We start from the raw sequence: 23,737 nt of genomic DNA on the forward strand, positions 1-23,737 counted from the left end.
TGCTCTTGGTGGGTATGATGATGCTTGTCCTGTGCATGGATGCTCTTGGTGGGTATGATGATGCTTGCACTTAAGAGAATGGAACAAGGCCAGGCCTGGTGGCGCATAGCTTTAATCCCAGCACTCAGGAGGCAGAGGCAGGTATATCTCTGTGAGTTCAAGGCCAGCCTGGTCTACGTAGTGAGTCCTGGACAGCCAGGGCTACTATTATGCAGAGAAACCCTGTCTGGAAAAAACAAAAAGAGGGAGGGAGGGAGCAGTATCTTCCAGAGGGCACAAGGTCTCACACTCCAGGATGGGCTCCACCTGTGAGCATCACCACCTCCATCCTCGCCATGGTTTCTTGTAGCGGGCAGGTGGGGATGGTTTGTCAAAACCATCTGACACATTGCACAGTTGTTGCTAGTTTTCTCATTAGGGATTCATAAGGCTTTGGAAGGAATACCCAGAAACAAAGTGCGCATCAACAGTACTAAGTATCAACATGACAGATAATTGAACACTGATTTAAAATGAGTTAATTTGGGTTTTTATGTAAAATTTAGTTTCTTGAGATTGAGGTCTAACACTAGAGGGACAGGTCACCTAATGGCCTTGCCTAACTGGTCTCTGCAGGAGGTCAATCCTGCCTTTTAAGATCTGCTACTTCTCCGGGTGGTGGTGGCCTTTAATCCCAGCACTCGGGAGGCAGAGGCAGGCGGATTTCTGAGTTCAAGGCCAGCCTGGTCTATAGAGTGAGTTCCAGGACAGCCAGGGCTGTATAGAGAAACCCTGTCTTGAAAAACCAAAAGAAAAAAAAAGAAAGAAAAAAAAAAAATGCTACTTCATGCTGGAGAGATGGCTAAGTGGTTAAGGGCACTGACTGATCTTCCAGAGGTCCTGAGTTCAATTCCCAGCAACCACATGGTGTCTTACAACCATCTGTAATGGGCATCCAATGCCTTCTGGTGTGTCTGAAGAGAGTGACAGTGTACTCACATATATAAAATAAATCTTAAAAGAAAATTTTAAAAAAGGTCTGCCACATCTATGGTTGACTTGGTAAGTTTCTGGTTCGGGATGCAGAGCCCTAGGAGAGCCACAGAGTAGCAAAGCATTGAATTGTGTGTGTTAGGGTTTAAGAGGGGAAAGAAAGAATTAAGAACAATTAACTTCTCAACCAGTAGTGAAGATCTACATTGAAACAATGCACTTGAGATTTGAGATCATAGATTGTGGCTGGAAAAAAGATGCACACAAACCAATCACCTGTCTGTGCCTCGGTTCTTTCATCTTTACAATGGAAATAATAACTATTCATAAAGACTGAATAAAAGCACAGTCAAAAAATTTAGAATAGGGGCTGGAGAGATGGCTCAGCGGGTTAAGAGCATTAACTGCTTCCAGAGGTCCTGAGTTCAAATCCCAGCAACAACATGGTGACTCACAACCATCTGTAATGAGATCTGATGCCCTCTTCTGGAGTGTCTGAAGTCAGCTACCGTGTATTTACATATAATAACTAAATCTTTAAAAAAATTAGAATAATAATGAGTAGCACAAAGTAGGACTTAATAAATGTTAGGTATTTATTAGAATATTGAAATTTGCCTGAAAGAAGAGCAGACATGAAGTCTAGTAACTGCCTCTCTTTTCCCAGTGGGTTAGAGGGGAAGAGAGTGGATAAATTCACACAGGCGAAGAAGCAGCTCAGTCTCCTATGCATTCCTTCAGTTCTCAAATCGGTCGACAGCATTTATATAGTGTGACTGTGCCAAGCACGGCACCAAATGGGTTTTCGTTTCCTACAATGACCACACAGAATAATTACAATTTATATAACCCAAGTGATGAAACCTTCACAGAAAAATCGATTCGCCTCAGCGTTGTTGAATTAGCAGAGCAGTGTTTGAAGCAGTCTTCCGAGATCAGCTCCGAAACCTGAACTGGATCTTGCTGCGATGCTAACAACCTTTACTTGGGGGGTGGTTGGGAGGAAAGGAGGAAGATGTACCTTATCCCAGAAGTGCTGTTCTGGAGTAGACCTCTTGTTCCAGCTAGTCTCTTGCTTGTTTGCTGGCCTTTGACCTGGGTGAAGGGAGGGAGCTCCCTTTCTTGTGACATCCACCCTTGTCCCTTGTAGGTAGTGAGAAGCTAGCTAGGTCCCGCCATCGGTTCTCCAGGCAGCAGAACCTTATAAGCTGCGGCTCTGAGGTGCAGCCGGCCGGGCCGGAGGGACGGACCCGGCGGACCGGGGGGCGGGGCGGGGCGGGGGCGGAGACGCCGCGTAGGCTGGGCAGGCCGGGCAGCGGGGCTGGGAGCCGGAGCCCCATGTCCTGCTGTGTCCCGCCACGATGTTACCCTCCCGGAGGAAAGCGGCGCAGCTGCCCTGGGAGGATGGCAGGTGAGCGGCCGCAGCCGGCAGGAGCCGCGTCCCCCTGGGTGCCATTCCTTTTCCCGGCCTCCTGCAGAATCTTAGCAGCCCGACGCTGTCGCATCTGGGTTTCAGGGGGGTCACCCTGACTGTGGTTCTCTGGGGGGCGTCAGTGGTATTGTCTGCACGGCCCTCTTTTCCTACTAGCTTCTATTCTGCGCGTCCCCGTGTCTGGGTCTCTGTCTTGCCCTCTCCACTAATCTTTTTGTTTGGACCGCGAGCTAGTGCAGCGGTTCTCAACCTGTGGGTCGCGGCCCCCGTGGGTTGCGTATATCAGATATTTATGTTACGACTCATAACAATATCAAAATCGCAGGTATGGAATAACAACGAAATTTATGGTTGGGGGCCACCACAACATGAAGAATTGTATAAAAGAGCTGCAGCAGTAGGAAGGCTGAGAACTACTAATCCAACCCTTTTCTCTCCTGTGTCTTTTGTGTGTTTTTCCGTCTGTTTTCATGCAGCAGGCGATTCTGTTCACTTCTTACAGCAGATCTCTCTGTGTTGTGGCGCTGAAGGTCTTTATTTTATTTTATTTTATTTTATTTCTCTGTCTGCCCCGTCTTATCCATGTGACTTCAGATCCTATCCTTTGCCTTCATGCCCTCTCATACTTTGCGCCTGTCCGGGAAGATCACACCAGACAGAGCTTCCTGTGTTCTCTTCCTGGTTGGTTAGCCATTGCCTGTCTTATACTAGACACACCCAGTAGTTCATTTCCTGTGTTGTTGTACTTGTGTGGAGTCTGCTTTGAGTGTTAGGTGTGAGTCTGGCTCAGACCTGAGTTTTAAGATATTTCTCACTGAAACGGAATGGCGGAGGTGATTTTCCTGCCTAGATTTATGGGGCATTACACTTTTAGGCTTGAAGCATCTGTTTGTTTGGACCCCGATCTAGTCCAGTGGTTCTCAACCTGTGGGTCGCGGCCCCCGTAGGTTGCATATATCAGATATATTACGATTCATAACAATAGCAAAATCACAGGTATGGAATAACGACGAAATTTATGGTTGGGGGGTCCCCCATTTTCTTTCCCCCAAAACGTTAGTGTATATTCACTTAATGAATGACACATTTGTTAGATGTTGTAAGGCTCTAGAATTTAGTGGGCACACTTTTGGGGTGTTTGTTCGTTTCTTTTTTTTTTTTTTTCTTTTTTTTCTTTCATTTTTGGTGTTAAAAGGTGACAGTAATATAGTAGAAGCATGGTCAATGGTGGCCAGAAATAGACCACTTAATTTTTCTGACCTCGGTTTTCCGTCTCTGAAACGAATATCATAATATCTACTTGGAAGGGCTCATTGAAGAATGGTGAAGATAGTTTTATAGAGGAGAATTACCATCTTCTGATCATTTTCTGTTATTGTGTTCTCAGAAAAATAGATTGATGTCCATTCTGTGCTTTTGACACAGTGGCAAAGATTCATGGGACAAAGATAAAATAGCGTAGTAACTGGGTAGTGGCTCTAGAACAAGCCTGCTTGGCTTTGAAGCACCCCAACTGGCCTTGGATAAAGGAGGCCATCCCTTTTCTAAATCGTCCCTGAGAACCTGAGTGTGGGAACAGCTAGTACTGCAGTTCTGAAGATGACCACCAGGTGGCACCAGCATCATCTGTTCTCTGCGCTCAGTATCGTCACTTTTACTGATAAAATTGGGACCCTCAGTGGCTTTGGCCTTGAGAGGAAAGAGTGAGAGTGTCCTTGGGCACACGTTCTTCATAGGAAGGGCAGGTTGAATTGAAGAAACAACATGAGAAAGCACATGGACTGTCCGATTCATGCCTTGCTCCTGGATAATGGCCATTGTTTATTCCCCCAAAGGAGGTCTGTTACCCATTGTTCATCATGTAAGTCTCAGTCCTGCTCCCAGAAGGAGCCCAGAGTGCAAGAAAGACTCTATAAAGCTCCCAGGCTTGTCCGGCCATCTGCAGGCCTGGGCTCTACTGCTCCACAGTGGAAACCGTCACCACAGGACAATGGGGGGTAAGCAGAAGCCTGGTGAGGGGAGCATGAGGGACCTGGGCCTGGCGTCAGGGCTGCTGGCTTCCAGGTTTGCAGCTGGAGAAAGGCAGGTGTGGCTGTGGTGCCAGGGTGTGCCTTACAGCATGCCATTGGCTGCTCTGACCCTTCCCCTAACACGATTGACAAGCTCTTTGCAGTCTGACTGGGCCTGAGGCCACAGATAAAAATATGGACGTGTTCTGCTAGTAGGATCATGCAGCCCGTCTCATGGGAGCGCTGTAAGGACGGAAGTGCCGGGTACCCTGGGAACACAGCAGGGAGCTTGACAGGGGGGTGGGGGGATGGGTGTGACTTGACGTGGGTCTTTGGCCTTGAAAGATTGGGAGAAAACTGCTAAGTAGATAAAATAAGAGCATATCACTTAGGAGAAAAGAGGGTGGGGTGGGGATGGGCTGGAGCAGAAGAAATGTAGCAAGCGGAAAGGCCATCTGTTACCCCGGATGAGAGTGAACGGTTGTGAGAAACTGGAGAGTTGACAACATCACAGAGCATCTCGACAGAGGGTTGACTGTTAGACTAAGGGTCTGGGCTTTAACCTTGTGAGCAGAGTCAGAACAGCCACAGGAGTGAAAGTGAAGAACAGCTTGAGGACCAGTAGGCAAGATCAGGAGGTAGCGCCTGCAAGCCCTGAGAGCCGGTTCTCGGCCCTTAGAGGTTAAACTAGGTTCCTGTGCGGTCACTTGGGCAGGGGAGGGGCAGGGAGCTGGAGAGGAAGCCTCCTTGGATTCTCACAAGCTTTCCTAGAATCCTCAGAAACTTCAGAGAGGCAAAGGTGAATTCCACTGTTTCCTTTCTGCTTCTTTGAGATAGTCTCACTGTCTAACCCAGTTTGGCCTTGAACTCAGAATCCACCCTTCTGCCCTGGCCGCCTTGTCAGGCTTTTCACCTGGGCTTTTTTTTTTTTTTTTTTTTTTGGAATTGTTAAAGGGCAGTTTCCCAGACACCCCGTGACAGATATTCAGTGTTTGTCCAGGTTCTTACATTAGAATATGGTGCTGAGCCCGCCCTGTCCTCCCCACCTTCCTTCCTCTCCTCCGCCCTATGGTCTATCCTGTGATCTCCCACTATCCCTGTGGGCCTTACAGTGGGCGGTTTCGAGCTTCCTAGACTAACTATTGGCCATTCAGCCTGGGGCTTATGTCAGCACACACCCGTTCTTGGGGAGCTTTCAGGGCACCTCAGCAGCACAATGAAGTAGCAGTTCTGCTGGGGTGGATTTTCTGGAGAATGGGTTTGGAGTTTGGAAATCAGTGGGTGTCCCTTTCTAAGCTGGAGCCCCTCCCCCTGGCTCAGGACCTCCAGACACTGTCCTAGGGAGAAACAGATTTGAAACAATGAGCTCACTTCTTCCTCCAAGTGCTCTGACCCAGACACCATCGGGATGCAAGAAGTCATTGAATGACTGGGGCAGCCCTGACTGCTCTGAACGGTCTGAGAGGGAGGGTCCCAGTGGGTAGCCCAGGCTGGGCCTACGGAGGCGAATGGACTGATCCCGTGTGAAACAGCATGAGCAAAACCATTAAACACTGCTTCTGCACTAATTCCCCGGTACTCGGGGGAGGCCAGAGAAGGGTCCTGAAAGGATCTTAGCTAGCCCCATCCTCCTGACCTCCTTCCCGCTCTCACCTCAGGGCCAGGTTGCTTCCTGGAGGCCTCCGCCGGAAATGCTCCATCTTCCACCTCTTCATTGCCTTTCTCCTGTTGGTCTTCTTCTCCCTGCTCTGGCTGCAGCTCAGCTGTTCTGGAGATATGGCCCAGGTGACCAGGGGACAAGGGCAGGAGACCTCGGGTCCACCCCGGGCTTGCCCCCCAGAGCCGCCCCCTGAGCACTGGGAAGAAGATGAGTCCTGGGGGCCTCACCGCTTGGCAGTGCTGGTACCCTTTCGGGAACGCTTTGAGGAGCTGCTGGTCTTTGTGCCCCACATGCACCGCTTCCTAAGCAGGAAGAAGATCCAGCACCACATCTATGTGCTCAACCAGGTGGACCATTTCAGGTAAGGAGCAGCTCCTGAGCCCACACCACACATCCCAGTGCCTCTCTCCCATTGCCCTTGGCTGCCAGCGCCTGTTCCTCTCACTCAGGGCTTGGGCCTGTGACGGGCTACTGTGAGCAAGGGCCACATGGTGGGAGGAGGTAGGCCACTCTCACTGGGTATAGCGGGAGTCTCTGGGGTGGGCCGTGGTGTAAAGTCTGCTTTAGAGAGATCACTGGGTGTGGAATGTTGCTTAAGGACACTGATAAACCATGATGCAGGGTCCCTGGAGGAGCGCTGCCTCCGTCCTGCTGTCTCCACTCACCTCCCAGTGGTCACTGCCCCAGGCTCCCTGGGACTCTCTCTCCCACTGTAGCCCTGGACTCCTCTCCCTCTCGGGGCTAGTGCTCCAACCACAGGGGCCTCTTCTGCATAGTCTGTTCCTCCTCTCCATGATTCACACCAGCCTGCACAGAGACACTCCAGGATAGCGCTCCTCTAGACGGACAGCCTGTGAGTGTGAGGCAAGGCGACTCAGCAGGTAAGGGTGTTTGCCACCAAGTCTGGTGACCACACGAGGTAGAAGGAGAGGGATGACTCTTAGAACTTGTCCTTTGATGCCCACCACTCTGTAAGTTACGGATAATCTAAGTTAATGTCTTAAAAGAGGGAGCCAGGAGCAGGGAGGTGGTGGTGCACGCCTCTAATTCCATCACTGGGGAGGCAGAGGCAGGTGGATCTCAGCCTGGTCTACAGAGTGAATTCCAGGTTAGCAAAGAGAAACCCTGTCCTAACAAAAACAAAGAAAAAAGAAAGGAAAGAAAGAAAAGAAGAGAAGAAGGGAAAAGATCTCTCTGTCTGATCTGTCCGTGCCGTTACCCTGTCTTCCTTCCTTCCCTAAGGCACCCCCAGCCGTTCTCTCTTCCGCTCTCCTCCTCCTCCTCCTCTTCCTCCTCCTCCTGCTTCTCTTCTTCCTCCTTTTTTTTTTTCTTCTATTCTTGAATTTTTTTTTTTCTAGACAAGGTTTCTCTGTGTAGCCCTGGCTGTCCTGGAACTCACTCTGTAGATGTAGCTGGCCTCGCACTTACAGGCAATCCACCTGCCTCTGCCTCCTGAATGCTCTAATTAAAGGCATGCGCCACCCCACCCCACCCCAGCTATTTTCAAGATTATTTCAACAGACATCTCTTATGCCCTGTGGGCTCCCTCACTGAGGTCACGGGCAACTTCCACAATCCCAGGCTCCCGTCCTCTCCATCGGTGGCTTCTGCTAAGCAGATCCTTTTCCGTCTGAAGCCTCCACTTAACTTCCAGTTTCCCTCGTCTCAGTGGCCACCTTCCCTACCCCACCCCCACCCCCGCTCAGCCCTGTGTCCCTGTCCCTCTGACAAACTGCTTGCTGTTCCCTAGAGCCCAGCACCCCCCTCTCCTCCGTCTCTCTCTGGGGAATTCCATCCTCCTGTCTCTGGAAATGCCATTCCTTCTTTCTGAGCTCTGTCCCCTTTGTGATGCTCTGTTTAGTTGTCCCAGAGGCAGCCTGAACCTAACAGGATCATGGCTGAATTCCTGATTGCTGGCCCCTCAGACCTGATTTCTTCCCCTCTTCTCCTTTTTTTGGAAGTGGAAACTACATACTTGAGTTCTGAAGGCCACAAAGGTTCGCCCTCCTCACCTTCACCTGTTCTTTGTCTGTCATGGCGTCCAGCCCGTCAGCAGAGCACATCTAGAATCTGCCCACTTCTCACCATTTCCTTTGCTGACCCCTGTCACCTCTTGCCTCTCAGCTTCTGCCCAGTCCCCTGGTCTGTTCTCAGTGTGCTGACGGGAGCCACACGGTTCCTGCTCCTGCAGACCTTGGCAGTTACTCTCCTCTGTGTGGAACCTGGTCTCCCAGCTTCCATGAGATCACTCGCTCAGGCCGTCAAGTTCCACCTTGGATGTTGCCTGGGGAATAGCTGCCCACCTGCCCTGCCAGTTTCCATTTTAGTGCCTGGCCTGACTTGCTAGAGAACAGGGATTTGTTTCTCGCTGTTTCTTCCGAGGATTTTGAACAGTTTCTGGCATAAACCTTTGTGCAGCAAGCAGAGGGGTGGAGTTCCACAGTGACGTCAGCAAAGAGGCTCTCGTGTGTAGCCAGGGCCTGAGCTAGGTCAGTGAACAAGCTTGCATCATTTATCTTATGTAGGTTCAATCGGGCAGCACTCATCAACGTGGGCTTCCTGGAGAGCAGCAACAGCACAGACTACATCGCCATGCATGATGTGGACCTGCTGCCTCTCAATGAAGAGCTGGACTATGGCTTCCCAGAGGCTGGGCCCTTCCATGTGGCCTCCCCAGAGCTCCACCCTCTCTACCACTACAAGACCTATGTGGGCGGCATTCTGCTGCTGTCCAAACAGCACTACCAGCTGGTGAGGCCCAGCCCCACATGCTCTACTCATTTGCTGGGGATCTTCCCCATTGTGGGTCTAGGCAGTTGGGAGGGTAGAGCAGCCTTCCTGGGGCCCAGCAGATGGAGCATTGCCAGAGCCTACCTGGACTCAGCAGCAGCTAGAGACCGTGAGGGAACCAGGAGTGAGCATGTTAGCCAGGGAGAGCTCTGCTGGGATCACAGAAGCCCCAGCGCCAGCTGGCCACAGGGAGCTGGAGCTGGAGGACCTGTAGAACTTCCCCCTCCCTGCAAAGGTACCAGGTCTTCCTTTCTCTTCCCAGGCCTCGGTGCCTACCCCTCTCATGTGAGAAAGCTGTGTAGCTACAGCCTGTAAAACGTGGCCTGGAGAGGGGGAGGGGGAGATGGAGCCCCTCCCTTCCCCCAGGAGTCCCAAACTAAAACACACTGGCTCTTGATGGGACCCAGGGACACAGGTGGGGGAGAGAACCAGAATGGCTTTTCTCTGTCTTCCATGGTTGAAGCCAGTTTTGTAAATGAAGCCCCTGAGCAGATGCCGATCAAGAGTGTTAAAGAGCCCTTTGTCCCTCGAACACAGGAAGAGACCTGGGCAGAGCCAACAGGAGAAATGCAATTGAGAGGAAAGCAAAAAGTAGCGGTTGGCATTTTTGCCCTCTGAGGAGAGCTGACACTTGAGACACTAATCACATACCTCTTCAGAGCCTTCCCTTGGGCCCCACATTCGCACTGCAGAAGTGAAGGGACCTTGCAGCACCCTGTATTCACTCAGAACAGTCAGGGCAGGAAGAAGAAAGCTGGTTCTCCCGGGCAGTAGGAGACCAAAGTGCACCCCTGGGAGGAGGGAGCATGTGACAGACACTGCCTGTCTTTGTGTCAGTGCAACGGAATGTCCAACCGCTTCTGGGGCTGGGGCCGAGAGGATGATGAATTCTACCGGCGCATCAAAGGAGCTGGCCTCCAGGTAAGGCTCCTCACATGGCTCTGCCTGGTCCTGGCTTACATGGCTGTCCCGAGGCTTGGGGTCCCCCTGGCTCTGATCCCTGACTTTATCCTGACTCCTTGGCCTCATCTAACCGGACATGTGCTCTCTGCTAGAGCCTCCTCTTCCGACAGGATGGCTCCTAAGAGCCTCTGCCTATAGTGGCCAGTAGGACCCCAGGGGAGTGAAGAGAGGCGGCCTGACATCCGCATCCTTTGTTCTCCTCAGCTTTTCCGCCCCTCGGGAATCACAACTGGGTACCAGACATTTCGCCACTTGCATGACCCGGCCTGGCGGAAGAGGGACCAGAAACGCATTGCAGCTCAAAAACAGGTGCTGGCTGGTCTCCTCAGTGGAGTGGTGAGGGATAGGCAGGGACCAACAGGCCTGGCCATTTCACCAAGTTCCGCTTTGTCCCAAATGGTGCCGTTCCCCTGCTGGGCCCTGGTCACTCAGTAGGTCTTCTCCACAGCACCTTGCCCTGTTTGATGGCTGCCTCGTGGGTCTGGGCACCGTGAGTCAGCCCAGACCTCAGAGTCCATGCAGGTTGGGGTGGGAAGGCTTAGCCTGGGCTCCGGAAGCCCTGTCTTGTAGCTGTATCTTCCCACATAGAAGCCTGTGTCCTCCTTCCTGAGGAGGTACAGGCCCGGGCAGCATGTCAGCCTCCGCCTCCTCTCTCTTAATGGAGACAGGTGAACAGCAGCACCAAGGAGCGTGAGTTGGGTTCACTTCTACCCTTCTCTTCTGTGCAGGAACAGTTCAAGGTGGACCGGGAGGGAGGCCTGAACACTGTGAAGTACCGGGTGGATTCCCGCACAGCACTGTCTATAGGAGGGGCCCCGTGCACTGTTCTCAATGTCATGCTGGACTGCGATAAGACAGCCACCCCATGGTGCATATTTGGCTGAGAGCTAAACTGTAAGGAAGCTTTCAGACCTCAATGCTGCTCAGGCTCAGGAAACCTCAGGCCTTAGGCCCAGCTCAGGAGGATGCAGAGAGGCCTGAAGGAGTCGCCAGCCAGTCTGCGTCTTCAGCAACCTGGCCCCCAAAGCCAGGCCCAAGCCAGGACCCTGGAACGCTGCTGGAGGTGTGGCCCTTGACTGGCCTTCTCCACCTGGCCTCCTGCCTGCCCTGCTCTGCCTGCCCTCCATGCGTGCTGAGGCCTGAGGCAGTGAGAAGGTGGCCAGGACGGCCTCAGCAGGGACACGTGCTGCTCGGGAAGAACAGACTAAGGAAGATGTAGTCCGAAGTCACGTGGCCAGTGTGTACGCTCTGGAAGAACAGACTAAGGAAGCCGTAGTCAAGTCACATGGCCAGTGTGTACAGCCGCTGCTATTAATTAGGAGGCTTAGGATGTCAGAAGGCAGGACACAAGCCCTTGCGAAGGAGCGGCTGATACTAGCTGTAGCTGGTGCCACCACAGCGAACTGAAGGACCCCGGGGCACCAGATCTCACTTTTCAAAAGAAACTAGAACAATGGAATCTTAAGCAGAATTTCCTCTTTTGTTGTCTTTTTAAAAATGGCAGCAGTTCCCTAAAGCTTTGAAAAGCTGTGGCAGGCCAAACAAAATGTTTTATAGTTCACTGGTTTGTCACCTTTGGTTGACTAAAGGGGGATGATATAAAAGACGACTCTCTCAGTTATACACTGGCAGGGAACTGAACTGGGGTTGGGGGAAGGTGGCAGGCATGGATGGGCAGAAAAGCCCAAGGTGGCGTTCCTGCACATCACTGATCCCCCAGGCTCATGGGCAGTCCCCTTGCTACCCCTGGGAAGCAGGGTTCGATTCTGTCATTGTCTGGCTGGGCTCTGACTCTGATGTGGTGCTCCATCCGACCTTACTAGGAAATAGGCAGAAGGAAGGTAACTGAAGACGACCTGACAGGTGGGGACAGGACAGAAGGGAGACATGTTCCTGAGGTGGGAGACATTGTAGAATCCCTAGAGCTCTCTCTCGAAGCTGGAAGGAAGGGTGGGTGCTGGGGCAGGTAGAACACGTGACTGGGGAGTGCTGCGGAAGCCTAGTGTTTATCCCACTCCACTGCCCGAGGAGAATAAGACCACACCACCATTTTTGAGCCAAATTTGAAGCAAGCTTTATTAAATATTGGCCAGGCATCTGCTCTGGCCAAGCGGAGCTTGTAGGTTAGGGACGCCTTGTCTCTCAGATCTTCTGAGCACAGCAGTTTAGACTGAAACAGGGTTAGCTCACACCTAGCACCACCAAGAGCAAGCGAATGAGTGGCTGTGCAGACGGGTCCAAGCGAGGCAGCAGAGGGCCAGTCTGTGCGGCTGAGGTGACTGGTTTACCACTGGGACACCCAGAGCACCACAGAAGGGACGCTGCATTCCAGAGTTGGGAGGGTAGAATTCACAGCTTGCTTCAAGACTCCAAGGATGCCTTCCGCCCTGCTGTGTGTGCTGGGCAGACTGGAATGTAAGTTCAGAGAGAGGCTGAGATGGACGGGGCAAAGCTTTGGGTTCCAAGGGACAGAGCCTCATCCACAGCGCTGAGAGACAGAGCTGGGGGGATAGAGAGGAGCTCTCGTCTTGGAGTCACGTGTCTCCTTGGGCAATAACTCATGTGGTCACAGATGTCACAGCAAAACCCCCAGCTCTGCACTGACCTGACATGCAGAAAAACCTGAAAAGGCGAGGCTCCTGTCTCCCAGTTCTGGGGCTATGGGACCAGAGAAGGAAGGCCAAGAAGACACTCTCCAGGCCTGCCTTCCCCTGTGGCTCCCCCAGCACACTGTCGGGGAGCACCCTGCTGGGGAGCACCCTGGCAGTAGGAGCTGGTGTGACCCACATCTGCAGTCTCCCTTGCTCACTAGTCTCTCCCACTCCTGGAGAATGAAAGGGCTGAGCCCGGTGAGCCAGGGGCGAGGCACGGGGCAGTCTGCCTCTGTGTTTTCCTTACCCACGTTATGCACTAGTGACCAGCAGATATCCCTGATCTGCTACTGGCGATGTGGGTAGGATGTGCCAGGACATAAGCACACCTAGCCTGTGTGGGTGTGGGAGAAATGACCGTCACTCGAGGGCAATCGCCGTCTCTGTTCCTGTACTCGGGTTCTCTGCAGAGGCAAAGGTGATCGAATGAATGAACTTACAGGCTGTGTCTGGCTAGTCCAACAACAGCTGGCGGCCAAGAGTCTAATAGTCGCTTAGTACCCAAGGCTGGGTGGCTCAGCTGGCCTTCAGTCGGTGTTGGAATCCCAGAGAAGTGGCCTCTTCTTCTTTTTTTTTTTTTTTTTTTTTTTTTTTTTTTTTTTTTTTTTTTTTTTTGGTTTTTCGAGACAGGGTTTCTCTGTATAGCCCTGGCTGTCTGGAACTCACTTTGTAGACCAGGCTGGCCTCGAACTCAGAAATCCACCTGCCTCTGCCTCCAAAGTGCAGAGGATCAAAGGTGCGCGCCACCACGCCCGGCTGAGAAGTGGCTTCTAATATCAGCGAAGGGATGCCTCAGCAGCAGGATAGATAGACTTACCAGCAAGAGTGAGGGCAAGCAGGCAAAAAAGAGTCCTTCTTTTATGTAGGCTGCCACCAGAAGGTGTGGCTGAAGTTTATGGGGGAGGGACGGGGTGACTTTCCAGCTCAAATGATCCTATCAAGAAAAATTCTGAGCCGGGTGTGGTGGTCCATGCCTTTAATCCCAGCACTCGGGAGGCAGAGGCAGGTGGATTTCTGAGTTCGAGGCCAGCCTGGTCTACAAAGTGAGTTCCAGGACAGCCAGGGCTACACAGAGAAACCCTGTGTAAAACAAAAGAAAAAGAAGAGAAAAATCCCTTACAGGTGTGCCCAGTAGCTTGAGTTTTAGTTAATTCCAGATATAATCAAGTTTGCAACCAAGAATAGCCACCATATTACCTAAGAGCTAGGTACTGCTGGTTTTTGTATAGATGACACAGCTTGCCTGACTCAGACGACAAGCACTGTGGCTTGGGATCAGCCTCCCTGGTACCCACCTCCAGAGCCCAAGTGACAGGTGCCCCAGCCTCCTCCCTTGAACACCTCTTGCCTTCTCGATGGGAGGAGGCATGGAGGGCTGCCACTGCCCACTTCTGGGAAAAAAGCTGGTCACGGGAGGTACACAGGATTGGGCCCCATGGCTCTTCTGCCTCAAAGATGATTGTTCTGACTGCTGGGGAGGCCTCTTGAACTGAGGGACACTGAAGGTCCATCAGGGTGCCCCCAGAGTGTGGCACAGTGACAGGCTACACAGATCTGGGGAAGGCATGCTGCTGGAGCAGAAGTTTGTCAGAATGAGGAAGGCTTCCAAAGGAATGAATCTACAGGTACAAGGGGGCTGGAGAACACTGGGCTCAGGAGCCTGGGAGTGGCACCCCCAGACCCTCCAGAGTTCCCCAACTCTGAGCTGGACAGAGGGAAGGCTGGACTGAGTCCTGATCTGTGACAGCCACACTAAGCAATTTGTTTTTTATTCCAGGTGTGCAGGGTTTTCACACAGAATCTGGGCAGATTTCAGTCCGTGTTCTAAACAGATCATTTGAGGTTTTAATAATCTAATGTAAGGGTTGGGCATGGTGGTGCACACCTTTAACCCCAGCACTCGAGAGGCAGAGGCACTCAGATCTCTGAGTTCAAGGCCAGCCTGGTCCACAGAGTGAATTTCAGGAGAGCCAAGACTTTACAGAGAAAACCTGTCCCATAAAACAACAAGAAAAACGACCGACCGAGGCTGGACTACAAGATGGGTTTTAGAAGTAATGTCGCCAGAGAGGACACTGTGAAGTGGCACGGAGAGATATGCTAGGTCCCCAGTCAGTAGCAGCTGCTGCTCTTGGCCCTCACAGGGTTAACTGTACAGGACAGGGCCTTCCTTGATGGTGTGCACTCCTCTATGGCCTGCCACTGCACTGCATGGATGCACACGGCCTCTGTGTCCTCCCTCCCCCGCTGAACAATTGAAGTCGACTTTGCTCATGGTTCTGCGGGCTCAGAAATTCAGGAGTGTGGTGCTTGCACCTGCGGACCTTTTTAAAAACAAACAAACAATTTTCTTCAGCCAAGTAATGGTGTAAGACTTTAGTCCCAGCACTAGAGAGGCTGAGGCAAGTGGATGTGTGTGAGTTCAAGGCCAGCTTGCTTTATGTAGTGAGTTCCAGGACAGCCAGAGGCACATAGTGAAACCCTGTCTTGAATGCCCCTCAGTTTAAAACATTTTTTTCTATAATGTATGGGTTTTTTTTATTCTTTGACAATTTCACGCATGCATACAATGAAATATATATTCCCCCTCCTAACTTCATGTTTTCTTTTTCTAACCTGATAACTCACTAAATCCGATTGGTGCTACTCATATGTGCGTGTGGGGGTTGGGGCAGCATTCGCTGGAAATCTCCCATTGTCTACGCCCTCAGCGTGAGGTGAGACTTGGAGATCACGCACCCTGTCGGTGGGCGAATTTCAGCTGGCTTGATCTTGCATAGGTCTTGTTCTGTGCCATACCGGGAAGAGAGAGTTGCATTTCACACCACTCCAGCTCTTGCAATCTTTCTTCTGCCTGTTCCTCAAAGTTCCCTGAGCCTTAGCAGGGGTGAGGAAGGCCACGGGCTATAAAGATGGCCTGTATAGAGCTGAGTGCTCCATCTGTTCATCTCAGCACGTTGACCAGTTAATATGTTTCTACATTGACTGCTGTGTGATTCTCTGACCCAGGTTGGGAGTAGCCCAGGTCTATCAATGTAAGCATAAATATAAGGCAATTCCACAGTGTGGCCATTCTGCAAAAATAACAACAGCAGGTTTTATGCTAGGGCTCATGACTTCTCCAGGTATGGGTTTTGCCTAGAGTTGGAGTACCAGACATGAAATCCCTTCCTGTGAATCAGGCCTCAAGTTCAATCAGAGAGTAACTCGTTACTCCACAAGACTCAGGCCACCATTGCACCTATGGGTGTCTCTTACTGGCAGGTCAGTATTGTGGCGTGCGTTGTCCAGCACTCATGTTGTAACCCGCATAGCACCTCTGACACTATGGACACTAGCTAGTGGGGAGGAAGTTCCCCAGTCACTTTGAGTCAAAGTGTGTGCTGTCTTCAGCAATAAGGGCTTATCGTGTAGCTATGGCAGGTAGCCAGGAGCAATGGCAATAATCATTGTTTCAGAGACCCCTGGAGCCTCCCTGACCAATGACCAGTCAGGAGGAAGTTTATGCTTTTCACTCCAACTGTTGTTCGTTCAATAACCCATGCCTTCTGGCACTGGCACTGCCACCTATGTGGGCCACCTGTTTAAGCTCCTTAGTTAAAGTTATACCTTGAAATTAGCTTACTATGCAGTGGGTTTCCATAGCATCTTTTCACACATCCTTAATTTAGATTAGCACACCCACTCCCTCTTCTCCCCCCCCCTTAACCCTTTAATCTCTGCTCTCTCCCCATTTCTGTCATATTGCATGAGATTTACTATCCCTCCAGTTATATAGTTGTGAGACAGTAGGCTTCCATATTGGCGGTTTTGTTTGTTTGTTTGTTTTTGTTTCTGTTTTTTTTTTGAGATAGAATTTCTCTGTATAGCCTTGGCTGTCCTGGAACTCACTCTGTAGACCAGGCTGGCCTTGATCTCACAGAAATCTGCCTACCTCTGCCTTTCAAGGGCTGTAATTAAAGGGATGAACCACCATACTTGACTCCCATATAGCCTTTTTAAAAAAAGATTTATTTATTATATGTAATTACACTGTAGCTGACTTCAGACACTCCAGAAGAGGGCATCAGATCTTGTTACGGATGGTTGTGAGCCACCATATGGTTGCTGGGATTTGAACTCGGGACCTTCGGAAGAGCAGTCAGTGCTCTTACGCGCTGAGCCATCTCATCAGCCCCCATATAGCCTTTTATACACCCTTCCTTTGGGTTAACCCTGCTTCTACCCGATTTCCCCATACTTCTATACCCTTCTTTGCTTAAGCCTTTTCACCCACAATATTTGTCTTAGTATTTTTTTTTTTCTATTGCTGTGTTGAAACACCATGACCAAAAAGCAAGTTGGGGAGGAAAGGGTTTATTTGGCTTACATTTCCACATTGAAGTTAGTTCATCATTGAAGGAAGTTGTGACAGAAATTCAACCAGGGCTGGAACCTGGAGGCAGAGCTGATGCAGAGGCCAAGGAGAAGTGCTCCTTACTGGCTTCCCCCCTGATCCCCTCCTTGCTCCTCATAGCTTGTTCAGTCTTCTCTCTTATAGAACCTAGAACCATCAACCCAGGATGTTCCCACGTACAATGGGTCCTCCACCATCAATCACTAATTAAGAAAATGCCTTACAGCTGGATCTTATGGAGGCGTTTTTTTTTTTTTTTTTTTTTTTTTGTTTTTTTTTTTTTTGGTTTTTCAAGACAGGGTTTCTCTGTGTAGACCTGGCTGTCCTGGAACTCAGAAATCCGCCTGCCTCTGCCTCCCAAGTGCTGGGATTAAAGGCATGCGCCACCACGCCCGGCCCTGGAGGCGTTTTCTTAAGTGAGGTTCCCTCCTTTCAAATAAATCCAATTTGCACATCAAGTTGATATAAGACTAGCCAGCCCAGTGTTCCACCTTTCTACTTTCCTTTGACCTATCTAATCTGCACGCCCACTTCCCCAACAATCCCCACCCACCAGGAGGCCCTTTTTAAGTTCCTGACTTCCCCCTGTCCTCCAAACACGGCAGAGAAAATGTGCCTTTCTGGGCCTGCGTTGCCTGAGTAACTGTCTCTAGTGCTGAGGTGGTTTGAATGAGCGTGGCCCCCGTAGTCTCATACGTTTGACTGCTTGGATCCCAGTTGGAATTGGTTGGGAGGATTGGGAGCTGTGGCCTTCTTGGAGGAACTGTGTCCAGGCCACACTCAGCTTGCTCTCTCTCTCTCTCTCTCTCTCTCTCTCTCTCTCTGTCACTTTGGATTGTGCTATGGATCTGACATAAGCTCTTAGCTACTACCCCATCTCTGTCGTCTCGGCCTCTCTTCTCCATGCACTCTGCTCCATCTCTGTCCTCTCGGCCTCTCTTCTCCATGCACTCTGTCTGGACCTATGCCCTCCCAAATTTATATATAATGTGTTTAAATTAAGTATATATGGGCTGGTGAGATGGCTCAGTGGGCAAGAGCACCCGACTGCTCTTCCGAAGGTCCNGAGTTCAAATCTCAGCAACCACATGGTGGCTCACAACCATCCATAACAAGATCTGATGCCCTCTTCTGGAGTGTCTGAAAAACAACTACAGTGTACTTATGTATAATAAATAAATCTTTTTTAAAAAGTGTTTATATATATATATATATATATATATATATATATATGCGTCTTGGTCATAGTGCTGAGTCACAGCAATAAAAAAAAAGGAACTAGGACAAATTCTATTTACCTCTAACTTTCATGATTTCATTTTCCTTTACAGTTGAGTAATATACCATGTGTAACATGTTTTTTCTTATCTATTTGTGTGTTGATGGACATCTTTGTGAAATCCTCCTTGCATTGTCAGTTCTGCTGTCTTTATTTATTTTATGTATATGTGTTTTGGCTCATATATGTCTATGCACCATGTACATGCCTGGTGCCAAAGGGGGCCAGATGAGGGCATCAGATCCCCTGGAATTGGAGTTTCAGATGGTTGTGAGCTACCATGTACGTGCTGGGAATCAAACCCAGGTCCTCTGGAAGAGCAGCCAGTGCTCTTAACCTCTGAGCTGTCTCCCCAATTCAAACTTACTGTCTTTGAAACTGGTTACTCAATTGGAGAGATGGCTCAGTGGTTGAGAGCACTGGCTGCTCTTGGAAAGGTTCAGTTTCCACCACCCACATGGCAGCTCATAATTGTCTGTAACTCCAATTCCAGGGGACCCAACACCCTCACGCAGACATATATATGCAGGCAAAATGCACATAAAGTAAAAATAAATAAATCATTTTTAAAAAAGAGCCAGGTGGTAATGGTGCACACCTCTTATCCTGGCATTGGGAGGCAGAGGCAGGCAGATCTCTGTGAGTTTATGGCTAGCCTGGTCTACAGAGAAACCCTGTCTCAAGAAACAAAAAACAAACAAAAAATTTAACTAGTTAGTATTATTCAGGCCATGCAAAGAAAACAAACCTACAACAGAGGAAGAACTTGTATATTGTCTAGGCCCTGGACATGGCAGAGGGGACCGTGTGGCATTGGATATCTCTAGGGAATTGGGTCTGACCAAGTATTTTAGATCAATCTCTATATGGGAATCTATAGGGAGGTGGTTTTCTGTTGACAAAAGAAAGGAGTAAGATTTGAACCCTAGAAAAATCAAACTGTGTTAAGAAAGAAAATGAACCAGGGTGCTGGAAAGCTAGTTGAGTGGTTAAGTGCACTGGCTGCTCTTATAGAAGACTTGGCTTCAATTCCTGTTGATGACAGTTCATTTCCAGGGTTCTGACCCATTTCTAGCCTTCGAGGGCACTAAGCAGTCACACGGTGCACAGATATTCAGACAGGCTAAACACCCATACACTTAAATAATTTTAAGTAAAAAGAAAAGGAATTATGTCCAACAAGAACAAAATTGAATGCAATTTAAGATCTACTGGTGACTCAGTGGTTCTTAGCAGTTGCTTGATGCCCAGAAGAAACTCAGGACAAGAGGCTGTGATGCCTATTGGCATCCCCAAGTGCTGGCCTCCAGACCCACTCAGTACCACCACTGCCCATGGCTCTTCTCACCACCTACCCAAAATTTCAGCTCTCAGGTTCCCTCCCCCATAGCTCTGCCGTCACGGCCATGCTCCCTCTCTGTTGTCTTCCTCTCTTGGCCTCCTTTCCCACCCCTCATTTTCCTTGTCTTCCTCTCTTGCCCACCCTACTACCCTTTTCTGCTCATGGCCTGGTCCAGTCTGCTGGCCATATTCAATTTACTACTCCATCTCTCTGTTCTGGAATCCACCAGGTGTCTCTGGCTGTTCTCTCCCTCATATCTACAATAAAAACCTTCCCCCCAACCACACCTTTGGTGATGGAAATGGGTGCCAGCAATTGGGGGACTGGGGGTTCCTTTGAACCTGACAGGTAAAGACTTGCACAGCAAAGTAGCTAGCGGCGTAGAACCTAACATCTCTAGGTTGCCGTTGTGTCCTTTGTTGAGTCTTAGAGCGCATCCTGGACAGGGTGAGCTCTAGGGAGAAAGACATAAGGGCTGTGCTTTGACTGTTGGGGGACTTTATGTAGTGTAGCCATTTCTTTCCAATTGGAACTTTCTCTCCTTGAAGATGAGAAAAGCTCAGGAAACTTGCAGGCCCAGGAAGCTCAAGAGGGTGATAAGAGTCACAAGGACCCTTTCCAAGGTTGTAGAAGCAGTAAGAGCTACGGGGGACAAGAGACTCCCTCTCATAGTGCACACTGCATCCAAAAACCGGGCGTCCATGAGTTGATGCCATGCCACAGGGCTTAGGTGGCTGATGATGCCATGCCACAGGGCTTAGGCGGATGTCACCCATACTCTGTGTGTGACCACAAGGGTTCACTGGCTCACTAGGCTAGACTTGGGTACAGTCATTTCTTTGGTTAATTATTGGTGCTTTATCTTGCTAAATAGGTGTCTGCTCACATATCTCCCCAGGGGAATTCATACATTCACCTCCCTTAGCCTTCATCTCAATATGTAGCACACGCCGACCTTGAACTTGAGGTTCACGGGTCTTGTTTCAGCCTCTGAATTCTGGGATTAAAGATGTGCACCATCATGCCAGGCTATCTTTTGAATTATTTTTTCCAGTCTTTTGGCAGTGATGGGGAGTAAGGCCATTACTCACCCCCACCCCACCCCCCACCCCCGGCAGTGAGATAAGGAAGAGATAGAGACAAAAGCCATGAAAGTTGGCAGGGACAGCTTCTCTAAGTACTCAAAGGCCAGGCAGGAAGGGAGCATTTATCTCATGAGAGGAAGTGTCTGGAGGACTGGCAAGCCCTATGAGAAAAAATCATCACAGGAGATGGACTCAAACACCGCCCCCAGTGCACTCAGCACAAAAGTTGCGAGTTGAAAGCAGAGAGTGAGACTTTTAAGACAGTGAGGATTAAAACAACCCCCTCCATTGTGGGTTGTTTTCTCTTTGACCTTGAAACTTGGCACGGTTTTTCTCAGACAAGAGTTCTCTACACTCCCTCAGGTCAGGAGGCTCTCAACCCCCCCCCCCCGGGGGGGTTATAAACAGGCCCAGCCTGTAAGGATGGGCGGAGCCAAGGTACCAGCCACTCACCTTCAAGTCCCTCACTGGTGCTGGGAGAAAACTCTGCGTGTCCACTTTACTGTCCTGGCTCTTTGTTCTTTGTTTTGTTTTGTTTTTGGAGACAGGGTTTCTCTGTGTAGCCCTGGCTGTCCTAGAACTCACTCTGTAGACCAGGCTGGCCTCGAACTCAGAAATCCACCTGCCTCTGCCTCCTGAGTGCTGGGATTAAAGGCGTGCACCACCACTGCCTGGCCTCTTCGTTCTTCACAATTCACAATTGTGAGACAATGAACCTGGGAGCCACTAGCCCTAAGTTAAGAACATCTGACTTCATCTCTCGCAGAGAATCTTCTAACACTATGCAAGATATATATATGTGTGTGTGTGTGTGTATGTATGTATATATATGTAATTTTTTAATACGGGGACTCTCTGTGTAGTCTTGGCTGTTGCCTGGCCTAGAATGACTGCATAAGGGGAGGTGTGGCATAGTTCCTGCCCCTGGAACACTGCCAGGCTGTTGATCCCACGATCCCTACGTGTACTGATGGTTTCTGTTGCCCCACAGTTGATCTGCTGTCTTTACTACTCTACTTTCAATCTTTCTTTCTGAGGAATATACCTTCCTCGTTACTCAGAGCTAATCATGCCATAGTAATTGAAACAGATGAGATTTTCAGGAATGAGGAATGGAGAGGGTTGTGGGGCTGTGGAGGATGAGGAACAGGCCTTCCACTTGAACTTCAGGGCCACGAATCTAGGCAGAATCTAGGCAGTGTAATCACAAGGGCCATAAAAGCCTACATGGTCCTTTTGAGATATGGTTCATTGTCTGACTTAGCCTTGAATTTGGAATCATGAAGAAGCACTTGTACCCTCTGGTCCAACGACTGCTGCATTGATTAGCCAGGATGAAATTAGAGATATCAAGGATAGAGAGAGTGATTTCAAGAGGAAAGGGTATGGATAGAGAAATGGAAAATTATATATAATTTGGGAATAAAGAGTATTAGAAGGAGAGCACAGGAGAGTATGGAATTGCTAGCATAAAGAAATGAAGATTAAAGATGATATAGAAGCATGTGAAAAGTTAGTGTTCTGTTTTTCTAGCTGATTGAAGAATTGAAGACAACAATGCCTGTAAACATATTAATTAGAGAAAGCTAACTGTTTTACAGTTTTACTTACATAAATTCAAAACTTTGTAAGGAATTAGTTTAGTTTTAATAGTTCGTCATGTTTCTATTCTTACATGGAAGCAGTTACTACAGACTGCTGTCTGCTGTCCGGGAAACCTGGGAGAGCTCTGCCCAGCTACCCGTGAAGAGCAGGCTGTGGAGGCCTGTAAGGAAATGTGGGCTTCCTTTGTGCTTAGTTCTGCTCTACGGAAGTGGGGGCTGGGACTGTTGATCTGGGACTTACAGAGTTTATGTACATTTAAGAATTCTTAATAATTATTAACGATGATCAAAGCCTTGATGATGTAGCTCTAGTAAATAAAAGACTGGGTTCCGGTTCTCTCTGGTTATTCAAGATATCATAGAATTAAGAACTAAATTGAAGAATAAAGAATACTGAGAATCCGGGGCTGGAGAGATGGCTCAGTGGTTAAGGGCACTGACTGCTCTTCCAGAGGTCCTGAGTTCAATTCCCAGGAACCACATGGTGGCTCACAACCATCTGTAATGGGATGCCCTCTTCTGGTGTGTCTGAAGACAGCAACAGTGTACTCACATAAAATAAATAAGAAAACGGAGATTTGCCAGGGAACAGAGGACCTGAACTAGCTGCTTGCATCTACTACTGATGCTAACTCATTATTAAATTAGTGCCGTTCCCATTCCTCCCTTTCTCAGGACCCTCCTTATGCTGAGGCTGTCCTGGAACTTGATCTGTATAACAGGCTGGCCTTGAACTCATAAAGATCCACCTACCTCTGCCTCCCCAAGTGCTGGGATCAAAGCCGCACCCACCCCTGGCTGGCCAGATTTAAAAACAGCTTTATGGAGGTATAATTTATACCATGTATTTTATAGCTCAGTAGTTTTTGTTTTGTTTTTTGAAAGAGGGTTTCTTTTATATAGTCCTGGCTGTCCTGAAACCTGCTCTGTAGACCAGGCTAGTCTCGAACTCAGAGATCTGCTTGCCTCTGCCTTCTAAGTGCTGGGATTAAAGATGTGCCCCACCACTGCCTGGTGGCTCAGTAGTTTTAAATACAGACAGAATTGGGAGCTGGAGAGGTGGGTCAGTGTTTCAGAGCACTTGCTGTTCTTACAGAGGATCCAGGGCCTGTTCTTAGCACCCACATGGTGGCTCACAACTGTCTATAACCACAGTTCCAGGTGATCTGACTCCCTCTTCTGGCCTTCACACATACCGGGCACTCAGCACAGGGACAGGAAGATGCCTTTGAGTTTGAAGCCAGTCTGGTACATAGTGAGACCCATGTCAGCCAGAGCTCCTGAGTGAGATTCTGTCTTAACCCCCAACAAGTGACACCTCCAAACTCCAATAAGACAAAATAAAATTCTCTAATTAAACAAGATGTAGAAGGAGTTTTGTGTTTTGTGTTGGCTTTTCTTTGGGGGGGTTGGTTTTTTTCTGTTGTTGAGAAGAAAATAATTTGCTTGGTCTACATAGTTCCAGGACAGCCATGGTTATGTAGAAAGAACCAGTCAAGAGAAGAGAGGAAGAGAGAGAGAGAGAGAGAGAGAGAGAGAGAGAGAGAGAGAGAG

At 49.5% G+C, this 23,737-nt stretch overlaps 1 protein-coding gene across 1 annotated transcript; it reads left to right on the plus strand.

Moving 5' to 3' along the window:
* The first annotated feature begins 2,242 nt into the window (after nucleotides 1–2,242).
* B4galt7 (beta-1,4-galactosyltransferase 7) lies at nucleotides 2,243–11,425 on the plus strand. Its single transcript, XM_021215644.2, has 6 exons — nucleotides 2,243–2,383; nucleotides 6,072–6,434; nucleotides 8,599–8,824; nucleotides 9,701–9,784; nucleotides 10,031–10,135; nucleotides 10,555–11,425. The coding sequence occupies exons 1-6, from the start codon at nucleotides 2,334–2,336 to the stop codon at nucleotides 10,708–10,710; spliced, it is 984 nt and encodes a 327-aa protein (XP_021071303.1). The 5' UTR covers nucleotides 2,243–2,333; the 3' UTR covers nucleotides 10,711–11,425.
* The last annotated feature ends 12,312 nt before the right edge of the window (nucleotides 11,426–23,737 follow it).

The sequence above is a fragment of the Mus pahari genome, chromosome 16, assembly GCF_900095145.1.
Source record: "Mus pahari chromosome 16, PAHARI_EIJ_v1.1, whole genome shotgun sequence".
NCBI classification, from domain to species: Eukaryota; Metazoa; Chordata; class Mammalia; order Rodentia; family Muridae; genus Mus; species Mus pahari.

Bases quoted from the DNA above. Each gene is read 5' to 3' on its own strand.
- B4galt7 (XM_021215644.2), top strand. From the start codon at position 2,334: ATGTTACCCTCCCGGAGGAAAGCGGCGCAGCTGCCCTGGGAGGATGGC. The intron at 6,435-8,598 runs GTAAGGAGCAGC...TATCTTATGTAG, and splicing joins AACCAGGTGGACCATTTCAG to GTTCAATCGGGCAGCACTCA. The intron at 8,825-9,700 runs GTGAGGCCCAGC...TCTTTGTGTCAG, and splicing joins CCAAACAGCACTACCAGCTG to TGCAACGGAATGTCCAACCG.